At 50.6% G+C, this 21,829-nt stretch overlaps 10 protein-coding genes across 10 annotated transcripts; 6 read left to right on the forward strand and 4 right to left on the reverse strand.

Moving 5' to 3' along the window:
* Positions 1-118: 118 nt before the first annotated feature.
* Positions 119-1,490, forward strand: N7518_000982 (putative proline-rich, actin-associated protein Vrp1; the record flags this gene model as incomplete). The annotated part of the gene is made up of 2 exons (XM_057181910.1): positions 119-238; positions 318-1,490. 2 exons carry the CDS (start codon positions 119-121, stop codon positions 1,488-1,490), a joined length of 1,293 nt encoding a protein of 430 aa, XP_057047260.1.
* A 222-nt stretch (positions 1,491-1,712) lies between these two features.
* On the reverse strand, positions 1,713-1,973 carry N7518_000983 (uncharacterized protein; the record flags this gene model as incomplete). The annotated part of the gene is made up of 1 exon (XM_057181911.1): positions 1,713-1,973. One exon carries the CDS (start codon positions 1,971-1,973, stop codon positions 1,713-1,715), a length of 261 nt encoding a protein of 86 aa, XP_057047261.1.
* A 255-nt stretch (positions 1,974-2,228) lies between these two features.
* On the forward strand, positions 2,229-2,604 carry N7518_000984 (U6 snRNA-associated Sm-like protein LSm8; the record flags this gene model as incomplete). The annotated part of the gene is made up of 2 exons (XM_057181912.1): positions 2,229-2,253; positions 2,333-2,604. The coding sequence occupies 2 exons, from the start codon at positions 2,229-2,231 to the stop codon at positions 2,602-2,604; spliced, it is 297 nt and encodes a 98-aa protein (XP_057047262.1).
* Positions 2,605-3,901: 1,297 nt separating this feature from the next.
* On the forward strand, positions 3,902-4,981 carry N7518_000985 (uncharacterized protein; the record flags this gene model as incomplete). Its single annotated transcript, XM_057181913.1, has 1 exon — positions 3,902-4,981. One exon carries the CDS (start codon positions 3,902-3,904, stop codon positions 4,979-4,981), a length of 1,080 nt encoding a protein of 359 aa, XP_057047263.1.
* A 1,360-nt stretch (positions 4,982-6,341) lies between these two features.
* Positions 6,342-7,586, reverse strand: N7518_000986 (protein ERV29; the record flags this gene model as incomplete). The annotated part of the gene is made up of 5 exons (XM_057181914.1): positions 6,342-6,414; positions 6,468-6,532; positions 6,586-7,079; positions 7,182-7,294; positions 7,420-7,586. 5 exons carry the CDS (start codon positions 7,584-7,586, stop codon positions 6,342-6,344), a joined length of 912 nt encoding a protein of 303 aa, XP_057047264.1.
* Positions 7,587-8,167: 581 nt separating this feature from the next.
* On the reverse strand, positions 8,168-9,337 carry N7518_000987 (uncharacterized protein; the record flags this gene model as incomplete). Its single annotated transcript, XM_057181915.1, has 1 exon — positions 8,168-9,337. One exon carries the CDS (start codon positions 9,335-9,337, stop codon positions 8,168-8,170), a length of 1,170 nt encoding a protein of 389 aa, XP_057047265.1.
* A 1,713-nt stretch (positions 9,338-11,050) lies between these two features.
* N7518_000988 (pyridoxal-phosphate-dependent aminotransferase family protein) lies at positions 11,051-12,371 on the reverse strand (the record flags this gene model as incomplete). Its single annotated transcript, XM_057181916.1, has 2 exons — positions 11,051-12,122; positions 12,172-12,371. 2 exons carry the CDS (start codon positions 12,369-12,371, stop codon positions 11,051-11,053), a joined length of 1,272 nt encoding a protein of 423 aa, XP_057047266.1.
* Positions 12,372-14,059: 1,688 nt separating this feature from the next.
* On the forward strand, positions 14,060-15,910 carry N7518_000989 (MIP/aquaporin family protein; the record flags this gene model as incomplete). Its single annotated transcript, XM_057181917.1, has 3 exons — positions 14,060-14,104; positions 14,210-15,031; positions 15,194-15,910. The coding sequence occupies 3 exons, from the start codon at positions 14,060-14,062 to the stop codon at positions 15,908-15,910; spliced, it is 1,584 nt and encodes a 527-aa protein (XP_057047267.1).
* Positions 15,911-17,708: 1,798 nt separating this feature from the next.
* Positions 17,709-19,288, forward strand: N7518_000990 (putative nucleoside hydrolase; the record flags this gene model as incomplete). The annotated part of the gene is made up of 6 exons (XM_057181918.1): positions 17,709-17,768; positions 17,820-17,923; positions 17,978-18,147; positions 18,197-18,231; positions 18,306-18,599; positions 18,659-19,288. Exons 1-6 carry the CDS (start codon positions 17,736-17,738, stop codon positions 19,286-19,288), a joined length of 1,266 nt encoding a protein of 421 aa, XP_057047268.1. The 5' UTR covers positions 17,709-17,735.
* Positions 19,289-20,257: 969 nt separating this feature from the next.
* On the forward strand, positions 20,258-21,384 carry N7518_000991 (transcriptional regulator family: Helix-loop-helix; the record flags this gene model as incomplete). The annotated part of the gene is made up of 2 exons (XM_057181919.1): positions 20,258-20,797; positions 20,851-21,384. The coding sequence occupies 2 exons, from the start codon at positions 20,258-20,260 to the stop codon at positions 21,382-21,384; spliced, it is 1,074 nt and encodes a 357-aa protein (XP_057047269.1).
* Positions 21,385-21,829: the final 445 nt, after the last annotated feature.

Here is a 21,829-nt window from a genome sequence, read left to right on the forward strand (position 1 = left end):
CGTCTTCTTACTTCTCTGTCATGTTCCTCCTATTCCAGGAACACATCTTCCTGACCTGATTATTTTCTAAATTATATGCAACTGTCTATCTGATATTCTCATTATCTGATCCCCAACTATGCCACCTCCTCCTCCCCCGCCGCCACCGCCGCCGCCGGGAGGTTTGGGCGGTCCTCCCCCGCCGCCCCCTCCAGGTGGCCTCCCAGGCAGGCCTCCCAAAGCACAGACTAAAGACCGGGTAGGTAAACTGGGTGCTTCAGTTTCATTACCGCAAGCAGCTTGTCGCTTAAGGAACTTGGCAGCTAACCTATAGATAGGGCGCACTTCTTTCTGATATTCACAAGGGCGCCAGGCTGAGGAAGGCTGTTACCAATGATCGATCAGCCCCTGTAATCGGCAGCTCAGGAGGCGTCTCAGCAGCTCCCCCAGTCGCAGGTGCGCCACCTGTTCCTGGCGCAAGGCCGCCTCCAAGCGGGCTTGCACCGCCCGTACCATCCGGTCCAGCCGCGAATCGATTACGAAGTAACAGCGAAGGGGTTTCGGGGACAGATGGTGCATCCAGTCCAACGCCACCTCAATTAGGAGGTTTATTTGCTGGTGGAATGCCCAAGTTACGGAGTCGTGGAGGTATCGATACAGGTGCCAATCGTGACTCGCCATATATCTCCGATTCCGAAGGGGCACATCGACCACCTGCTGCGCCAGCCCCCAAGCCTCCAACAGCTCCCCGGCCTCCTGGAGTCAGACCGCCTCTCCGTCCATCATCGACCGATGTACCGCCTGCGCCACCGATCAATCCTTTGATTGCCGGCTTGAAGAAGCCTCCCCCAAGGCCTGCTTCACGATCGTCATCTACAGTTTCAGCGCCAGCTACAAGGGCCCCTGAAGCGCCGCCTCCACGCGCGCCTCCTCCACCTCCAGCACCAGGCAAGCTTCCACCACCTCCTACATCGAGAAAACCGTCCGGACCTCCGCCACCACCCCCATCAGCCCCTGCGGGTCGGGCACCTCCTCCCCCGCCGGCTGCTTCTAGATCGACACCCCCTCCTCCCCCCTCAATAGCCCCCTCGATTGCTGCGCAGGCTGCACGTTCTGCCCTGGGACATTCTTCGCCCTCGGCACCTCCCCCACCGCCCCCATCAGCTGCCCCAGGTGCTCCACCCCCACCGCCTCCAATTTCACTTCCTGCAGCTCCGCCAAGCGAGCCGCCATCCCGACCATCCCCTGCTTCCTCTCGCCCTGTCTCCCACGAACCATTTGCATCGCTGGACCCTAGCGCGTATACACTTTCCAATGGTGGATCGCCTGCAGTAGGCGCACAAAGTCCTTCAACACAAGGACATGGCCCAGTCCGAATAGAAGACCCGCGATTCAAATTCCAAACTGAAGGGCTACTCCCCAAACCACGGCACTTTATCGGTGGAGACCGCCGATACCGCGCTGGACGGGGCAGCAGTGTTCCTTTGGATCTGAGTGCTTTGCGAGGCTGATTGGAGTGCATGGGAAATTGCGGGCGATATCGTGCACACATAGTGAATTGCTATACATAAATCCTTTTACACTAGAGTCATCTATGTAGCTCATTGTGTAGCTCAGTTGTACAACAAAGCCCATGTTTTCCACCTTAAACGCGTTGATCTCTCATAAAACAGTATAAAATGTTGTGGTATCCACTCTCCTACAAGCTTCTGCACGTGATTGAATCGGGGATGTCAATCGACAATCCTGGAAAACAACCATGAAGCCCCAAGACACGTGCTGCCACCAATCTCTTTGCTATCAGTCGAGGTCATCGACTCTCGTGTTTCCAGAATTTTATTGTTATCATCCAGGATTCTGGCAATCTTACTTGAGATTCGACCAACAGTACAGACCCGCTCTGCGCCATTATCATCAACTCCCATTTGATTGGCCTCGAGCTTTAAACGGAGCTCCTGCAGATTGAATCTTCCGTCCGCGAGCTTGAGGATCATCGGCAAGTCAAAATTGTCGCGCTACAACCAACCGCGACCAATCCGGCTCTTCACCTCGACGAGCACTTTTTGCGCGAAGTGACAAGATCCCACGAACCTCCTCCAGCCCACGCAAAGCAAGAGAGCTACTCCAGGCCCAGCGACAGGAACATCAGCGGGCTCGAGATACATCTTTCAGCGGTGCATCTACCTAGACCCGATCAACCGCAAACTTGAGATACCCTTGCACCTTTTTGAACCGCTCTCCCATCCAACATGTCTCTCCACTTTTACGTTAATAGTGAGTTCTGCATTAGCTGGAGTGCCTACGTACGCCATCTCCTATAGAAGTTAACTGCTGACCAATCTCGATCGAACAGAAAAAGTCCTGATCCTCACCGTTGACGGCCGCACGCTCATCGGCGATCTCCTGTCAACCGATCAAGCGACCAATCTTGTCCTGGCCAATACTGTTGAACGCATTATCCGCACCCCAGACGACGAGGAGCCCTCCACAGAAATTGAGCATGGGCTGTACCTGATCCGCGGTGACAATGTCGTGGTGTGTGGTGAAATAGACGAGAAAATGGACAGCGAGATCGACTGGTCTAAGGTGAAAGGCGAAGTAATCCGAGGCACGAAGAATGCATGAGCGGGGGCTTACAACATACACGGTGCTATTTTCCATCATTTCTCGGGCGTTTTAAGGAAACCATTTGCATGCGATACAACGATTCAGCAAGCCGAAGAATCTTGGAGTTTGCCAGCGTTGCGTGTGGCTCTTTACTATTGAACTCGCCATTGCGGGCTTCTTGCCCTACCACGATGGATACGCTGTTGAATGTCGATCTATTGATTATTTACTGCGAACCTACAGCGATCTTCCACGGGTTGTGATTTCATTGACATCTCCGACTCTGAGGTGCAATGATGCAATGGCTACATATGAGACCATCAACTCGGCATTGTTGCCCCTCGAATGACTTTTGCGGGGGGCCCAGAGCACAGACGATGGCACAGACAATGAATTTACGGGGATGCGACTACTTGGCCTCTTTCAAGTATGAGATGTAGGCCCCTACGGTCCAGAAGAATGTGAATCTACTGAATTACCATTCCAATCTTCTGCATTCTCTACAAAAAGGAGTAATCTACCGTTTGCAGCCACATTCCTGCTCGACTCCACGCGGGAAGATGCCAAGGTCTCATACGGTGTGGAGTCAACGGAGTACATAAGTATCCTCGTAGCAAGAAAGAAAAGGATCACAAAGAGAGAGATAAAGAACTAGGCAGTGATGTTATAGATTGTATGCTCCGGACAGGGTACTCCGTAGTTCAATCCGATCTCTATAATTATCTAGTACCCCATACGCCTCGGTCCTCAGCCCCCTGTCGGCCTTGGCGCAGCAAGTTAGGAGGCTATTTGTGACAATGTGAGGTGTATACTGCAGGGTATAACTTGTTTGAAGATTTAAAAGAAGTCGGTGAATTGTAATTGTCTATATATCTTGACATATATGAACGTGGAATACCCAGGTTAGGCCGCAAACAGTGAAAAAAAATATCAACTCAAAGCGAAACACCCCAGGCAGAAACTAACGACGCCCCCTCAGAAACCTCCCCTAATTGTCATTTCATCTCACTTCTCTCTTCTCTCTCCCCCTCTCTCCCAACTATTTTTTACCCTCTCTTGAGCCTACAGATCGCTGGGCGATCTCCAATTCATACGTTTACCTTGCCATCCCGCCCCTTTCCGCAGTTCCCCCCTATCCGCTCAGCCCTTCATGTGTCCGATAGTATCACTACAACACAACGAGCGAATACCGCGTCAATCCCAACAGATTTCACGGGCTGATAGCCCGTCGTCCACGACGGTGCACTCTTAGCCACAAAACAAGCCCCAATAAACCGATCTTCCCCACTCAACCCCCCCCCTCCCCGCGCCAGCCATGTGGCTCTATCGGGGCGCTCAGTCCGCGGTCTTCTATTATGCCACTTGCACCCCCTGCGCCGAGAACCTCGATCGTCGGAAACGTAGAAATGATGCTACCCGGGTGCAGCGGGAAAAGGAGAAGGAGCGACGCAACAACGAATTAATCACCGACCAACCTCGTCCATTCCCACAACCAACCCCGTTCAGTACCAATGTAGGCTGGCGGGAAGAAATCGCCCTCGGCCCTGGTCCTCCAGCTCGTCGGGGTGGTCACCGCCCTGTTCAACGAACGGACAGTTGCACTACCGACCAGAGCTCGCAACTCAAGAAAGACAAGAGTGCTGGCCTGATGCATCCACTCGGCGAGAAGTGGAAGTCAATGCGCTACCAACGCGAAGATGAGCCTCTTTGGGGACAACAGGAAGTTCGCGGATCGTCCATTGGATTCTCTGGACGCGGTCGTGCAGACCCGAACGAAACCTCCAAGTACTACATCGCCCGCGTGCCGCCTGTGAACGACCTCCACCCGCCCATTGTTAGTGGACCGTGTAGCCGTGCCGAGACCAGATGGATGCTTCAGCCGCCACCGAGTGCCCGCGTTATGGCTGGTAAAGCCGACGTCACTTCGCCGACTCGTGGTAGTGCCTGTGGTAACATATCCCGGCCTCCCAAGAATGTGGCCAGGGAGAACGAAACTGAAAGAATCAACAGCGAGCCTGGCGACGGAGCTGTCGATGACACCACCCAGCACCATCAACAACGTCGACCGTCGTTGACTCGACTCCGTATCGACTCCGATGTTCCAGACGCAGATTTACACTCTCGAACTGACTCTATGTTCTCCACGACCCTCTCGGATGACTCTCCAAGCTTTGAATGGAAATACCCTGACACTCCTGCATCTCGCCCTCAATCGAAAGCCACAGATGAAGACAAGGCCTACCGCCCACATATCTCGAAGACTCTCTCCACAGTCCACCGGGACAACAAGAAGGTCCACATGCTACACCTAGAGATCAACGACGACAACCGCGATGATGTTGGTCTGGGTCAATTGCAGCCCATCCGCCCCTGGCGTTGGAGCATGGACATCTAAAGCATTTCGAACGCGAATTCCACAACACTCATCCCTCAGCAACGCCATATCTCCCCTCGCATCAGCTTCTCCGGGTTTAGCAATACGGCGTTTGAAGCATATCAAGCCCAGTGAGCATCTGCTTTTTAGTCCTTTTTTGTCCTTGTTTGTCCTTTATTTCACCGTGTTTGCCAAATCTGCCTCGGAGCAAACACTCATCCTCTCGCTGTCGGACTCAGATCCCTCATAGGAATGTACCTGGCTGGTCCGGTATATAAAAGCGAAATGCCCCTCCATCCTGCAAAAGTTCCTCTGTTGTTTCCTCACAGCGTTGTTTTATTACAGCGGTAAGAGAACGGGCGAGTTCATCATGACAGCACTCCTTCCTATCATTTCACAATCCTTTTCCTTGTCTCTCCTTTATCTCCCTCACTTTGTGGCCTCTTTTCTATCTTTTCAGCTTTGCTTTAGTTCCTAGATGTTATCTCTTCCTTGTACCATAATCACTCCCTCTCTGTTAGGGTTACCACCAGTACATAGCGTTTGACCAGCAATGAATGTTTTTCTCTTTTTAGACATTTAATCGGCGAGATGAATACTATGTTAGTGTAAATATAGTCCAATGTTTCTTGAAACTCAGTGGTTCTTCTAAAAGATCTCTAGAAGCTGCTGTTCTTCATCAAGATCTAGATCTGGGCCGTCGGACTGTCCATATCATGGAACTGAGTATGAGCAACATATCTCTAGATTGTAGATTTTATATACAGATGGATATATAAGAGTCCGACTTCTTCAGCAAGTAAAATTCTACATGGGAACATATAAGGGGTTTGACAATAGTCAACAAGAGAGATATATATAAAGAAGGGCAGAAGTTTGGCTCAATATTACTAGATGCCTTCTATTAGACGTAGCCATTGCTACCATTATTGAATCTTAAGCAAAGGACCATGCAGATATGCGTCGCAATCAGCGTTAGATTTTCCATTCAGTTTGTCTTCGTGATAGATGCAATTCAAATGCACATCAAAAACATCATATGCAAAGGACATTGTTTTCGATCTCAATGAAAGAAGAGACCAGGACACAAAAGCTCGGGGTAGAACAACCCAAAAAGAAAAGACGCAATAACAAGTAGATCGTTAGATCTCCTCGGCGTTTCAAAATCATCCCAAATGCAAACAACGCCCAACCCAGCCATGCATAGCCTCTGTAAACCAGCCAAGGGTCGAAGGGGGCCCGTATCTGAATGCTCGGAGCCCGCGGAGCACCAGCCAGGCCGCCCTTTGTTGATTTCTATCCCTCTTTGTTTTGTTTGCTAGGATGCAGATGCCGGGAGATATATAGAGAGAAGGGAATCGCGTTTCGATCTCCTTCTGCTCTAGTAGACCTTCTTTTTCTCGTCCATGCTCAATTGGCCGGGGCCCATGTTGACGAGTAGGACTAAACCACCACTGTAGAAAGTGTTAGCGTTGGACATATCTCCTATTGGGGAGAGACAACATACACAATCGACAAGATCTGGAAGAAGTCGTACTTGGCGAAGTCCTTTTGCGGGTGGTGGGCATGCAGCTAGACGAAATCATTAGTAACCAAAGATAGAATCAATCGCCCAGTAAACGTACAGTCCAGAAGTTGTTCACAAACACATTGAACAGACTCAGCAAGACCACAAGAATGATGGCGCTCCACTTGGCCTTGAAGCCAACAATGACCATGACGCAAGCGACAAAACCGAACAAGCTGACCAAAATGCGCCAGAAGCTCCAATCGCCAGAGAAAACGAAACCAATGAAGAGGAAGATCAGCAACACACGACCAGCGAACTGGACATACATCTTGCGGTCCTTTTCATCGAGCTGGGGCAGACCGGCGGGGACGAACTTCTTGCGCACCCACGAATCGGACAGGACCATAAGCAGACCACCAACAACACTCAGATTGCGAAGGAAGAAGTTCAAGTCAAAGATGAGACCGTATCCAAGACCCTGTGTGATAACAACGGCGAGCAATCCCGCGACGGCGACCTCGGTGCGTTTGCGGGCGATGACCAGGAACGAACAAACGGCCATGGCGATGACATTAACAAGAAGGAACGTGTGCGTGATTCCCCACGGAACTAAAGCCAGCAGAAGAAAAAAGCGCGTTAGACAATGTTATGCAGGACCCTGGACCCTAAGTCGTGCCGATCAGGGACCGGGATGCAGGGGCATTATCTTACTCTTCCGGAAATCACGGAGATAAAGGAGCTGATCGCTCCATTGTGTGAGGATGCGCAGCGAGTCTTCGATGAAGGTCACTACGATCAGGAATCGGCCGATAGCGGGAAGGTAGCTAGAGAGCGAAAGAACAGGGTGTCAGTGCATGCCTCGAATCCCTTGTTTTGAGCTCTTTCGCGACTCGGACCACGACGCGGGTAGACAAATAGGACCAAAACAAAGAGCGGAATTAAAACGTACGGCTTCACTGGATCGGCCAAGGTGTCCAACCAGTCCTCGATCTTGCTTGTCTGCTCGCGGATTGCGTCCAGTGGACTTGGATCGCTGGCGGCATCTGCGCTGCCGGGCCCGCCAAACGGGTTCTGGTGGCCGAGGTTATAGCCCGCAGTGCCACGAATTTGGGCCATGGCGGAAGAATAAAACAATAAGAGATTGAGAAGAAGAAAATTGGAGTTGAGTCCTCACAGGTTGGGGAAGAAGAAGTTCAAGACAGGAGCAAATACCAAGGAGTTGTATACAAAGCACCTTCAGGCCACGATAACCGGAACTGGCCGCTAAACCGTTTTTGGAATAGTGACGACACAGGGACTCTATATTGAATATCGGAGGAAGCTCTACATTCTTGCGCCTTATTTTGTTTTAGATCAAGCATTGGTTATGATTTCATTGCAATACAGATTTTTGCCAGCTAGACTAACAAAGAAAAAAAAGAACTTGCACAAACACAGCGTCAGATCCATTCCCGCAATTCTGCTTTTGTTGCCGCAGTGCAGTTCTTCCTCTTGCACAACTTGCAAGGGAATCTACCAATTCCGCTCCTAATGCGTTGCGCAACCTCCCAGGCCCCAATGTTGAGGGGAGGGAGAGTGCTTGAATGATGTGACACCCCCAGAACGCCAAAAAAGAGAAAACAAAGACGAAGTAAGGGTAATAAATACAGTTCAAGATGAAGAGAGAACGGAGAGAAATACTTCATGAAGGAAACAGCTCACGCAGCCCAGTCAGAGTCCAGTGGGTGGCCCTTCTCGCGCGAGCGCAAGATGTCGGGGAGGTAGGTTGGGGTCACCGTCACGCGCGGCTCAATAGGGGCAGGAGCAACAAGGGTGGAGTGATTCTCCGAGGCACTGGTCTCGCTGACACTCTCGTCAGACTTGGCGCCCTTCTTCTTGGGCTGCTTCTTAGAGACGGTGGTCCATTCGTCATCACCTTTGGCAGCTCCCAAGAGGCGCAGCTGCTCCTCCTCAGAGGGAAGGTTCTGAGCCCACTTAGTAGGAGCAGCAGGGGACTCAAAAGTATCTAGAAGGCCCTGAGAGACGGAAGTGGCAGGAGCGGCGGGAGCGGGGCGGGATCCGCCATTGACCCCGTTGGTCTTCACTGGGGCAATGTTTTCCTTGGTCTGCCAAGCGTTGGCAGCGGGTGTAGATGATCGGGCAGCCTCGCGGCGCTCCGACTCGCGAGCAGTGTGCAACTGCTTCTCAAGCAGCTTCTTGCGTTCAGCTTCAGCCTCCAAAACTTGTTGCTTGCGGGCCTCGTTCTTGAGACGCTGCTGGCGCTGTTTCTTGGTCTCCACCTCCTTGAAGGTCTGAACCTTCTGCTTCTTAGGCTGGTTCTCCACATTGCCAGTAACGCGGAGCACAGATGCACCGGGGGCGGGGGCCTCCAGCATGTCGGAAACATATCCGGCCGAGGGAACAGTGGCATTCACCTGGGGCGACCCGGCGGAAGATAGATCGTCGTCAGCCTCAGCGCCAGTGGTCGAGGAGGCACGGGTGTCGCTGGCGTGTGCAGCCTTCTTCTTGTTCTTCTTCTGACTCTTTGTGGGAGCGGGCTTGGCGGGAGCGGGCTGAGCAGGACCGTTGGTCTTCAGGCCGGCCATGCGGCGGGCCATCTCCTTGCGGTCGATTTCCTCGTCCGGTTTGTCATCCTCGGTGGTGGGGGACGACACGACGGTCTTCACCTCGGACTTTTTGGCGGCAGCCGGCTCGGGAGCAGGCTTAGACTTGCGCTTTGACTTCTTGGGCGCTACAGTGGCCTCGGTCTTCTCGACGGCAGCTCGAATCACGTTGGCCTTGGGGGTTGTGCCATTGGTGTAGTACCAGCCGAGGCCACCTGCCACGACGAGCAAGATCGCCCAACTAATATAGGGGTTCATAGTCATGGAGCTGTGCACTCGTAAGTCAGTACCATCAACGCTGCCATGATGGTTGCATGGAACTTACTGTTGGATTAAAACCGAGGTAGGCGGAGGATGGGTGTTGACCGAAAGATGACGGATGAAAGTTGCGGGGGATGAGAGGGTAGGACAATTGCGCACGCGCACTTTGAAATTGAGTTGCGCACCGAAAGCCGAGCCAATTGTACTCAGCTACAGAAGCTTGATGTATCCAGTAGGAAGGTCCTCAAGAGGAGATTCCAGTCGGTCAATTGACCGTGAGAGCGCTTGGGGGAATGCGCTGGGGGGTTGAATTCGTGGATAGGAGGAATAGGAACAGTCGGTGCGCAGGATAAACAAGGCAAGTTAAAGAGAGTAGAAGATGGAGAAAGGAGGAAAGGTGGAAAGGCGAAGAGCAGAGGAGTAGAGGAAAGGGCAACCGTGGCAGATCCACCTCGGTACTGTGACGGTATTGGTAAATTACCGAGCCCTTGGCTTTGGACTTCACTGCATTTATTGTATACCTTCAAGGTGTCTTTCTATAGCATCTTGATCTTTGGTCTAACTGTTCAAGTCTCCTCGACTTTCTACTTGTCTAGGAACTTGGCGAACAAACATTTCAATGTGATGCTCATACCGTACGCTGATTTGAGCATTGACTGCATATGTTTCAATCGTTGTATTCAACGTACTCCGTACCTGGGGAACATACTAATAAGCTCCAATATATGAAGACACTGAGAGTGAACAGGCCACGTCTCCGCCTATCTCTTTATTCTCCGCTTTCGACGCTCTGATTTATATCTTCCTAGCGTGGAGCATTTATTTGTTTGAACATTGGATTCATCGATCCGGCAGGGGATCTCTCAAATGTTCTTTTACCCCTTACAGGAGCCCTACCACGAGGCGGAAAGGAGTTATGCACCGGACATAACGGACAACCCGGTCCAATTGGTGGTCAAGTCATGCATTTGCATTGGCTAACGAGTCTAAGACCTGCAGTATGCAGCACTTTGAAAAGGAGGCCTGGGATTGGTTCGCCGGTCATCAATATGTACGGAGTAAGTCTTCGACATATCAGATTAGTTTCGTACTCTTTTGTGTCCTTTGACTCTCCTGTGGAAGTCTCCCATTAAGCCCATGATATGAGCGGTCACCGAGGTTTCAGTAATATCTGGCTAGGGGCGTTTGCGGTGTGGGTATGTTGTAAGTGGTTAGCTCACCGACGCGACAAAGACTCCGCGACGCGCCCAGGCGGCGGGGCTGGCCCGCCCTAAGGCGTCGAGTCACAAACAACCTCTCAGCAAACTAAAAAAAGGAGGTCGATAAACGTCGCAGAGGGGTGAGAACGTTTTGTTCAAAACACCAAGCAACCAATGTAGCACGCGGACGTGGCCGCCAGGTGATATAATGTGGGAAAAATACAGCCCCATTGGTCTTTTCAGGGTTATTTACCCCTCAGCAAACAGATAGATGCCGTTGCCGCCGTGACGGACAATAATCGAACTACATGAGAACTGAACGGAGAGCGCTGTAGATCATCGACCCGAGTATACATAGAATCACGATTTGGAGCTAGGAATTACAAAGGCTTCTGTTACTGCCTCGTCGAGGTTTGTGGTAGTTTCCTCGATCCCAATAAGCGAGTTACAGACGATGGATGGATAGTAACTACCACTGAGACCTTGACTGTGCCAGTACACAGCCACCTTTCCATCCCTACATCCCTTTGATCTGTCTCGCCTCAGTCAAAGCGTCCCTCAGAGCTGCCAAAGCCTTCTCAATATCGCCGCGATCTGTGTCCATAATACTGACACCCATATGACCAAATCGAATGTACTGATTGGCGATTTCCTTATGCAAGCCAGCCGCAAATACCACCCCGCGCCTAAGGATGCTAGGGAGCACGTCAGGCGGGGTCAAACCAGGAGGTAAGTACATTGCAGTCAGCCCGTGAGCCTGGCACTCGGGGCGGGTAGCAACCTGTTTTAGACCAAGCCGAGTGACAGCAGCCTTAATCTTGTCAGAAGCCTGCGCGTGAATGGCAATGCGCTCAGCAATAGGTCGAGCTGTGATCTGGCTTAGACTAGCGTGTAGAGCGCGGATGAGTTGAGTTGGTGGTGTGGTAAAGTAGGCAGGTTCGTTGTTCTCATATTTTTGCATGACAGGGTACCATTTCGCGATCGAGGCGTAATATGAACCTGGTGGAGTCTTGCGCGACTGCACTTGCTGAATAGCACGGCTAGACATCATTAGGATACTGAGGCCGGAAGGACAGCCAATAGCTTTTTGGCCGGCTGCGACCACGGCGTCCAGTCCCCATTGATCAAAAGCAATCTCCTCCGAACCAACACTACACACTCCGTCCACAACAATCAAGGTCGCTGGACTAACTCGCCGCACTAGCTTGGTCACATTCTTGATATCACTGAGAACACCGGTCGAGGTATCGACGTGGGTGATTGTGATCAGCTTATAGAATTTCTGGCTTAGGGCCTTCTCAATATCTTGCAGAGATGGTCGTTCGCCGACTTGTGCGCGTATGTGGGTCACCTGAGCGCCGTATACCTCGAGACAATCGCCGAACGAATCGCCAAAATAGCCGGTGTTGAGCACAAGGGAATTATCACCCTTCTCCACGAGGCTGGCAGAGATCATATCCCAACCGAGAGTCCCGCTTCCAGAAACAACGAACTGCTGGGCTGAAGGGTCGGTGGACTGGAAAAGCTTCCGCAAGAGGATCAAGGTGTCACGAAAAACTTTAATGAAGTCGGGAGAGGTATGGCTCTCACTATCATAATTAGCATATTCACAAGTTTACTATACAAGGCGCAACTCACGCATAATGTGATATAGACTGCAGCACAGCTTCATCGAACTCAACGGAACCTGGTACCATGAGGGTATTATGAGGAGTATGTTTGCAACTGGAACCAGAAGTTCCGGATTCTGGAAGGAACGTGGGAGGGTTTTGGTGATTCACAGGCGTTTGTAGGGTTCCAGAGATCAGGAGTAACCGTTGCGTAGCTGATCCCGTCATTTTTGATATCGCGGCGACAAGCAAGGGAGATGAGTACAGAGGATAACTGTTTGAGGTATGGGAAATGTCGAGGGTGACAACAAATATGAGATTCTTCGTGAAGTCTCAATTGCGAGGAAGCTCAAAGTGGGAGATATTGCGCGCTACTTATAATCAGGCCAATACATTGAGTATTTAAACCTTTGACATGCCCCATCTAATACAGAGACCGAGCAAATCTATGGCGTTGATTCTACCCATATTATGCCCCGGTATTCTAAATCTTGTATCGTCCATTCTTTATAACCCATAGGGCCTTTTTCACTAACCAAGTCATTGCTACTTGTGGTATAGTTCAAGCACTAGTTTTGAAATTGATTTGGGATTAAGGCTATGATCTAGGCTTGCCGGTGGTCTACGAATAGACGACTATCAACTATCAACTAACTATCAAATAGTTATTGACTTATACTATTCTCCTAGCAAGTTTGATCCCGAGCACGTATTCTGGATATTGTACCACTCGCATACACGAGACCAATGCATCAAATATCTCCGCCGACATACTGCCTTGACCGATTTCTCCAAACTAGGCTTCAAGTTTTGCTACAGAATGCGAAAAATTCCATTAGGCCAGCCTCTAGCGTAAACCTTTTTACTACTATATTCTTCGTGTAAGTTTAAGACTCGCCGCTGCGTGACTTTCCTTTGACAAGCATTCTCCGCACCCCGCATGAGGGGAAAATTAGTGACACTATATCCACAAAGGCCAAGTAAAAAGGAAAGGAAAAATCAGCAATCAAGATTAAGCTTTTATATTAGCCGAACAAGCTTTCTTGCATGACGACAATAAGCAGGTATTGTCCAGTTTTTAGCGCCAATACACACAAGTTCCGAGCACGGTATTCGAGGAAGTGAGGTCTCGAGTTTGAATATTGGAGAAAAGAGGCATAAATATCACCTGGGTCGTTTAAAGACCATAAAAAAGATATTTAGAGGCATCTAGGCAATCACGAGACCACAGGGAATCAAATAAAAGCAATGCTTGCATAGAAGTGAGACACTTAGTTCGTAAAGAGGTCACCAAGTTAACAGTGATCAAATTGGATCCTAAGAGGGTGTACGGTGTAGTTATAGCGAGGAATCGCCGTAGCACTAAGAGCTTGAGCCACGTCGTAAATAATGGGGGGAATCTCAAAAGCAGCCCCGAGGAAGAGAATCGCTGAAGGTCAACGACTCCCAGGCTGGACCGCATGGCGGGTAAAGCACATATAGCAATGATGCTTGTTACATGTATCTTCGTTGCGAGGATAATTTTCCATGACATCGGACGATTCAAACGATGAGATGCTTCGTTAATATACGGAGTCAAGTCTAGGCTTTCGTATATGGCCTGTACTCCGTAATAGCCCAAAATAACTCGAAGAATTCATTCGGCCGACAAACGCATCATTGCGGATCAGTGCTAGCGTCCGACGACACGATCTATTTGCTCAGTTTGGCCCCCCTTTAAACGAAGTGTTCATTTGAAATTTGTGTATTGAAACAGTTGAAACAGTAGTAACAATGTGTGGTAAATAGAAGCCCTAATAAGTTTGATAACCTGCCTATACGGATACTTCTCCACCCTTTATTTCTCCGGTCTCTTTTCGATTGTTTGTTTTTTTCAATTAACACACAAAAAATTACCTCGAATCATCGACTGGAATATGGAAAGAAGATATGCCGGAGGAAACAAACTTGCAAGGACGAAGGTAATTCCAAAAAGAACCCAGAGAAAGAAAGAACGCGAGTGAGGAAGGAACGATAAATAAACATAAATGAGGCAAGAGGTGACTGACCATTGGTTCCATCCATAGTCCGAGTCTGTAGACACACCTACCTCGCCGGCGAGGAGCACCCGTTCCCGAGCGGACGAATCATTCGTCTCACCCACAAGGGTCTCCTTCGATGAAACTAGTAACGGCACTGATGTCCGACGGCGTAGCTCAGCGACCTCTAGGCGGAGCGTGTTACCCAGTCTCGTACCACGGACCACGCTCGCAGAGAGGACTCAGGGGGAGTTCATTGTCACTGGCCCTGACGAGACAACTCAGTTGCGACTTTCCCACGAACCATTCGTCCAACCAGGTTACATCGACCTGAACCCTTCCTACGAGCAACCTGCCAACGCCAAGCCAGTATGGAGTTTGGCAAAACCGTTGCCTCGAGTGGTACGGCCGGGCATGGTACCAACCAAAGCGAAGCTGTTGGAAAACCATGCCTCTGCTCAGCTTCCAGCGGAGAATTCGCAGAAGCTCGGGCTTGACATTGACCCCAATGATATCGAGAGGGGCCAGATCCAGAAGTTCGCTGATCCACGGAAGATTTCGGCGCAAGTTGAGGATGCTCGCTTGCAACGTGAGAGCAACATAATGAACAAAATCCTTAGCGGTGGTGCTGGATCTAGCCGATTATCTCGTACTTCGTCAATGCGCGGGAGACAACCCTCCGAGTGGCTTTCACCTAATGCAGCAAAGCTGTCCTCTGTCGAGGAAGGGGAGGATCAGCATCAGCCTCCGAGCGAAGAGCCTCCGCAGGACTTGCGCGAGGATAATTTTACAATAGGTAGTCTTGACTTTGATCACGAGGCTTTACCTGAGGATCTACATCCCCTTGTACAAGGGTTGATTGAGGAAGAGGTACATAACAACCACACTACCTGGTCTGTGATCAGGACTCACCATCGTGAAGCTCTAGCTGAGGCTCTAGGGGCCTTTATACAGCTCTTCATTGGCTTCTGCGCTGACCTGGCTGTCACGGTTGCTGATGCCGGAAACCCGAATACCACCGCTTGGGCCTAGGGCTTTGCCACTATGTCGGGAATCTACATCTCCGGAGGTGTTTCTGGTGCGCACCTCAACCCGTCTATCACTATCATGTTGTGGTTCTATCGTGGCTTCTCAAAACGGAAGATGCCAGAGTATTTCATAGCACAGTTCGTCGGGGTCTTTTGCGCTGCGCTCACCGCGTACGGGATCTATTACCAGTCAATTCAGCACTACCTCAGTATCGACACAAATACGGATACCGGCATTATCAACAGCTTTGTAACTAATCAGCGCGAAGCCTGGATTGGGCCTGCCACTGCCTTTTTCAACGAGTTTTTAGGAACCATCGTGTTAACCACCACTATTCTTGCCCTTGGTGACGACCAAAACGCCCCTCCCGGTGCTGGAATGAACTCTCTCATTATCGGGCTCGTCATCACCTGTTTAATGATTAGCTTCGCTTACCAGACTGGCGCTGCATTCAACCCAACCCGTGACTTTGGCCCACGCCTTGCCCCTCTGGCACTTGGCTACGGCAGAGACCTCCTTTCGAATCCGTATTGGTTTTATGGGCCGTGGGTGGGTACCATAAGTGGTGCCTTCGCTGGTGGCTTCTTATATGACTTCATGGTTTTCACCGGCGGCGAGTCCCCAGTCAATTACCCTCTAGAGAGGACTCAGCGGGCGATGAGAAAGAGCCGCATGAAATGGAAACGTCGACTGCATCTAAGGGAGAAAGTAAAAGCATAAGAATGAGAGGCCGAAATTTTCTGCAATTGGCGTCATAGTTAGATATACAAGAATATACCTACTCCTAGCATATAAATTGTCCGATATTGAGAGGTTGCATCGATATAGCTAATCCTTGGGGCCATCCAGATATTGTAATTCACTTTATAATTGGTTTAGGCTTGTCAGCCTTGTGAACCATCCCAGTGTCAAGCTCTTGGGCCCTCGGAGATGAACCCGGTAGTTCATTTAATGAATTTGTTTGGGCTAATTCGGCTGGGGGAGCAATACGATTCAAACTTCCCGCAGCAAGTTCGGGGGTCTGTGTCGTCAAAGGTGATTCGCTTCCTTGGCGAATCTTTCTCCGTCGGTGCCAGAAAAGCAGGAAGAGGAAGCTGATGGAGAGCACCACGCCCAACGCAACACCAATACCAATCCCGGCCTTTGCACCACTTGAAAGGCTGGATTCCGTGCTATGGCTGCTACTGGTACTGGTGCTCGTACTGATACTCGTCCTGGTACTATCCGTAGTATCGGTAGCACCGCGGCTTTGATGGTCGCAAAGTCAAGACCCGCTATTGTTGGCAATGCAGCGCTGGGGTCAATCGGCCAATAAAAGTTATTGAATATTTTACCAACTTTACATGGAAACAATGCGATGCTATAGAATCTCACGTATTACCTATCCAGTGCCGAGCACTTTGGTTGTGTTCGCAGTTACCGGGACACAGGGAAGGTGCGAGGGACCTGTCGCACTTTAGGAAGGCACGTGGGTTGGGGGTATAAAAGGGCCCCTCCCCCCCAGTTCTTCTTCTTTTCTTCTTCTCTCCTCCCATCCCTCTGACCACCATCTCACCGTAGCCCCATGAGACAGCGCAGGCAGAGGGACCCGTAGCAAATGCTACTTCACCTACCACAGGGACCATAACATTACGATATTTGTTATGAGGCCCATGTAGGTCTGCATCAAACATCAAACCGGGCTTTCTCGTGGACGATCCTGAAGTCGTGGCTCTCATTGCCATTTGAAAAGTCCCACGGAATACATGAGGGGTGTAAATCTCCGTAGCCGAAGATGCGTAGGTGCGCTTAGTATGAACGCGTCGGTAGTAACCCAGTCTACGGACAAATAAGCTAAGACCTGGACTTGATTCTCTCAATTTTTGTGTTCTAGCTAGGAAATTTAAGATACAAGTTCTCTGTCTGAATAGCTTCCAACCTAAATGCAGGCGCTTTTCTGCTCCTCCACCAGTTCACAGGCAAGGAGACATCCGCCACGCTGTCAAGCTATCGGCAGCGCTAGAAGTTGCAGGTACCGAGGTTGGATCCACGTGTTTGAGGGCGATATGCAAATGCTGCTACGGCTTGGTTCTCACGTATTCTGCGACATTGGTTATGGATAATTGGCTCAAGAGACATGTTCTAGTAACAATCACAAGCTCCTGATCACATTAATCCCTCCAAAAGTGCCCTCCAAAAGTGTTCCACGTAGAAATCTTGACGAGCAGGAGCTATATTGTCACCGAATATGTTGCCGCCATCTGGTGGGGCACAGTGAGGCTCGGGTGGATAACGGGGATTGGCCGCCCGCGGACCGTCGGTCACCGGGATTGCAGTCCTAAGCCTGGACTAGTAGATTTTTCTTCGTTGGGAATATATACCATGATCAATCACTTAGATATCATTTTAACAGTGGCGTCTCTAATATACACTTGAAAGTGTGCAGTATATGATTTGCATACGAGGGGTTCATAGCCAGACGAAACCCCGCAGCCCGATAACAATCGATAACGATAAGCTCCCACTTCCGTCATCTTCCAACATTTGAAGGTCAACAACATTCACCATGGGAAAGAAGATTATCATTGACACGGATCCGGTATGCTCCTGAGATTCCATTTCAATAATTTCAGAATTAACCATAGCACAGGGCATTGACGATGTCCTCGCCCTTTTGCTAGCTCTGTCCGCCACCGCGGAGGAGGTAGAGGTTCTCCTCATCTCATTGACATTCGGTAACATCGAGGTGGAGAAGTAAGGAACCGTTTCATTTTGAACAGTGCATACATTGTCTGACATGATATTCAGCTGTCTCCGAAATGCAGTGTCAATGTTCCACATCCTCGAGCGGGAGATGCAGTGGCGCCGCGAGAACGGCCGACCAGAAGGCTTCGGCAGCTTGAAAGCTTGCCGTCCTATATTGGCTGTCGGCGCGAAGGACCCCCTTGAAGACCAGAAAATGCTTGCCGACTATTTCCGTGAGTTCTGCTCTACCATTCCAGCTACCGTTTACTGACTTCCCCGCAGACGGAACCGACGGACTTGGTGGTATTCACGCAACGGTATGTGAAGCCCATACAAAGCCGGGCCTTTGCTATGGCCTAAAAACAAGTAAAACCATGCTGACTTCTAAAAGCACCCGCATCTCACCGCCACTAAGGCATGGGAGCACCTCTTCGCTAAAACCTTGGATGAGGGAATCAAGCCTGTCGAGGACTGCTCAAGTGACGACCACGCATTCACCCCATCCAAGCTTCCAGCATACAAGGAGATTCTCCGTGTGCTCCGTGACAATGAGCCCGATTCAGTGACTCTGGTAGCAGTGGGCCCGCTCACTAATCTGGCCTTGGCTGCAGCAGAAGACCCGGAGACATTTCTCCGCGTCAAAGAGGTGGTCGTCATGGGTGGTGCCATCAACGAGCCAGGAAATGTGAGTCAAGCCTTTTCCAGATTTAAGAAATATCGAGAAACGTTGGCTAATATTAATAGGTGACACCAATGGGCGAGTTCAACGCTTACGCAGACGCAGTGGCAGCCGCGCGTATCTTCGCACTCACCTCGCCCAACCCCCACACGACAGTTCCACCCACCAAGAGCGGGAGTCTCCCACCGTATCCTAAAAGTCTTAGCCGGCAACTGACTCTGCGTCTTTTCCCACTTGACATCACCCTGCGTCACAATCTATCACGCGGCCAGTTCCGAAAGGCCATTACGCCTCTTCTAGCTGCCGGCTCCCCGCTGGCTGAGTGGGTCGATGCCTTCATGGGGCACACCTTTAGAACCTTGGAGCGCCTGCACCCTGGACATGTTGGTGATGACGCCATGCTGAGTCTGCACGACCCTGTATGCGTCTGGTATGCGTTGACATCCGACGACCCGAAGTGGGTTCACTCGGCAAACTCGCCTGAGGATATCCGAGTCGACACACTGGGCCAGTGGACTCGCGGTATGTGCGTTACCGATCGCCGCAACCGTCACCGCATTGAAGGCGAGGAGGAGAGCTCAAGCGACCATGGTCTCTGGCTGAGTGGCCGTGCTGGTAACCGCATCTGGCGGATGGATGAGTCTCCTGGGGAGGAGGACTTTGGTAATATCATCCTTGAGAGGCTTTTCAAGTAATGTCCGTTCGGTGGATAAAGCGAACATCTGGTGGGTATAGACGTACATAGCTGTTGATTTCTAAAGAGATTGGAATATGCTTTTGACTTTTTGGACCGAGAGAAATGCCCCGTAGCGATCTCGAACATTAATTCAATCCACTCCCAATCAAAACATGTTTCTTTCGTTCTATTCCTATTGCATACGGACTGCGCTATGTCCACCATCTTCAGAGCATACCTGGAGATTTCTTCGTCATTTCTTTGGAACCTGGTCCGAAGCTGTAAATAGATTGGATGAGGGGATGAGGGTCATGGGGTCATGGGATCATGTGATATGAATGCTTTATTGCAGTCTCCCGTTATCTTCCCAATTGGAACTCCGAAACAGATCGTCCCTGAGCTAGCTTGCCCGGCATCCACAATTCGACTCCAAAGAGAAAGCACGTGCCATGTGTGGATGACTCGAGAGGAAGCGGGTACTCTAGGGAGAAGGTGCGAGTCTCACGCAAAACGGAAAAGTCTTCAGATGTAACCGTGGATGGAGACCGACACAGGCTATCCCCAGCCAATGGGAATATAAATGTTGCCGTCGCCAGAACGAGACATAAAAGTGCGTCCGTGTAATTGTCGAGCGTAGACTGTCCTCCAATCGATGCACGTGCTGCGCTACCTCAATTGATGTAATGGGTACCAGGTACCACGGGGTAGCCCCTTTCCACCACGCTAATGTAAGTACCAAGTACCTACCAATAAGCTCGGGATGGCCCCACTGTTGACTCCAGCAAATGTCCGTTGCTCCCTGAGGCACGAGTCTCCGCTCCACCAATCAGCATCGCCGGTTCTAGCTCGTGGGCGTAACCTTTGGAAGCACGCGACACTATCTATAACCTGGCCTGCGAGGACGTTCACGGTTATATAGTCTGGACCCCTTGCTGTACAACTCTGCACCTATTTACATATTTCTCCCCCCCCCCTCCATCTTTTTACAATGTCACGACTTCCAACTCCAGCCATGTCGGGCGGCTTCATCATCAAAGATAAGCCCGACGGGGATGCCTTCACATTACCTCCTCCTGCATTGAGTAACGCCAGTCGGAGATCTTCCCGCGCAGATCCTTCATATGCCCCGGCATCACCAACCTCTCCAGAGCTCTCTGGCCGCCGTTCAAGTCACACTGCACGGTCGGGTACATCGATCAAACGCCCACTCGAGGACTTTGATTTGCCTCCGCCACCAACCAGAACTCGCAAGATCATCCAGATGAAGCCAAAGTCACCTTCAAAAACCAGGACGAGGGAAAATGGCAAGGGTTCACAGAGTTCAGAAGACGCCATGCCCCCCACATCGAACTCTAAAAGGAAACAGCCCAGTGCGACTAGTGCTGCAGGCCGCAAGATCGCCCGCAAGACCGCACATAGTCTAATTGAGCGGCGACGACGGTCCAAGATGAACGAGGAGTTCGGGACGTTGAAAGATATGATCCCAGCATGCACCGGGCAGGAAATGCATAAGCTGGCCATTCTTCAGGTACAGCCACATTTTGTCCGGAAATTTGACAACATACTGACTCTCCCAACAAGGCAAGCATTGACTATGTCAATTACCTAGAGAAATGTATCCGCGATATGAAAACTGGAGGATTTACACATACCCCGGCCGCACCGCCCTCTCCAACATCCCCTGAGTTCATCGCAGAAACAGGCGAGCCGCCTATGCGAAGGGATAGTTCTTCTGCTTATTCATACTCCACCTCTGCATCACCGGAGTTGCGCGCTGCTCCCACAGAATTCCCCGATACATCCCCGTCCTTCTCTCCGCGCACCCAAGTCCCCTCAGCCAATATCCCGCAGGATGCGTCATCTATCCTTCCTAGCCCGGCACTGGGCCCGATATGGGCGTCGAACGAGAAGATGCAGGAGTTTCAGGGGGTTGATCATGAGGCTTCGGCAGCTTTGCTCATGCTGACTCAGGATCGGAGAGGGACTGCTGATTCGATCAGTGAGAATTTCCCTGGGAGTACGGCATTGACGCTGTCTGTGGAAGAGACTCCAACTGTGCCTGCTGATATTCCTAGGAGGAAGGGCATGAGTGTCCGCGATCTTCTTATTTCATAATCTCTGTTTTCATGAGGGAATTGGCGGCTCTGGCTCTGGGAATGGCTCAGAAGCCTTCTTATTAGCGTTCTTTGTATTTAGCATTTGGCTTCGGGATTGTACTTGGCAAATCCATGTCTACACGTATTGCGTGTGTTCTGTTACTTGGTCGACCTTTGAAGGCGGGGTAACCCGCCTCGGAGGTCAAGATGTGAACAAAAGATGAATAAAATTGACCATCGTAATATCTGGAGACTATCTATTCGCATAAGAATCATCTGATCTAGGGCATGAGCCAAGTAGCTTTCGCCCCCACATTTTCGGACTATCGGCAATTCACGAATGACCGAACACCGAACTTACATTACTAGTTTGACGCTCGATAGCCAATGTATTGCAGAAGCCAGGATCTGATAAAGAAATTCTCCTCAACTTAGTAACAATACCTCAAGTTTCGCTAGCCTGT

This window comes from Penicillium psychrosexuale (assembly GCF_028828465.1).
Source record: "Penicillium psychrosexuale strain IBT 29551 chromosome Unknown utg000001l, whole genome shotgun sequence".
In the NCBI taxonomy this organism is placed as follows: domain Eukaryota; kingdom Fungi; phylum Ascomycota; class Eurotiomycetes; order Eurotiales; family Aspergillaceae; genus Penicillium; species Penicillium psychrosexuale.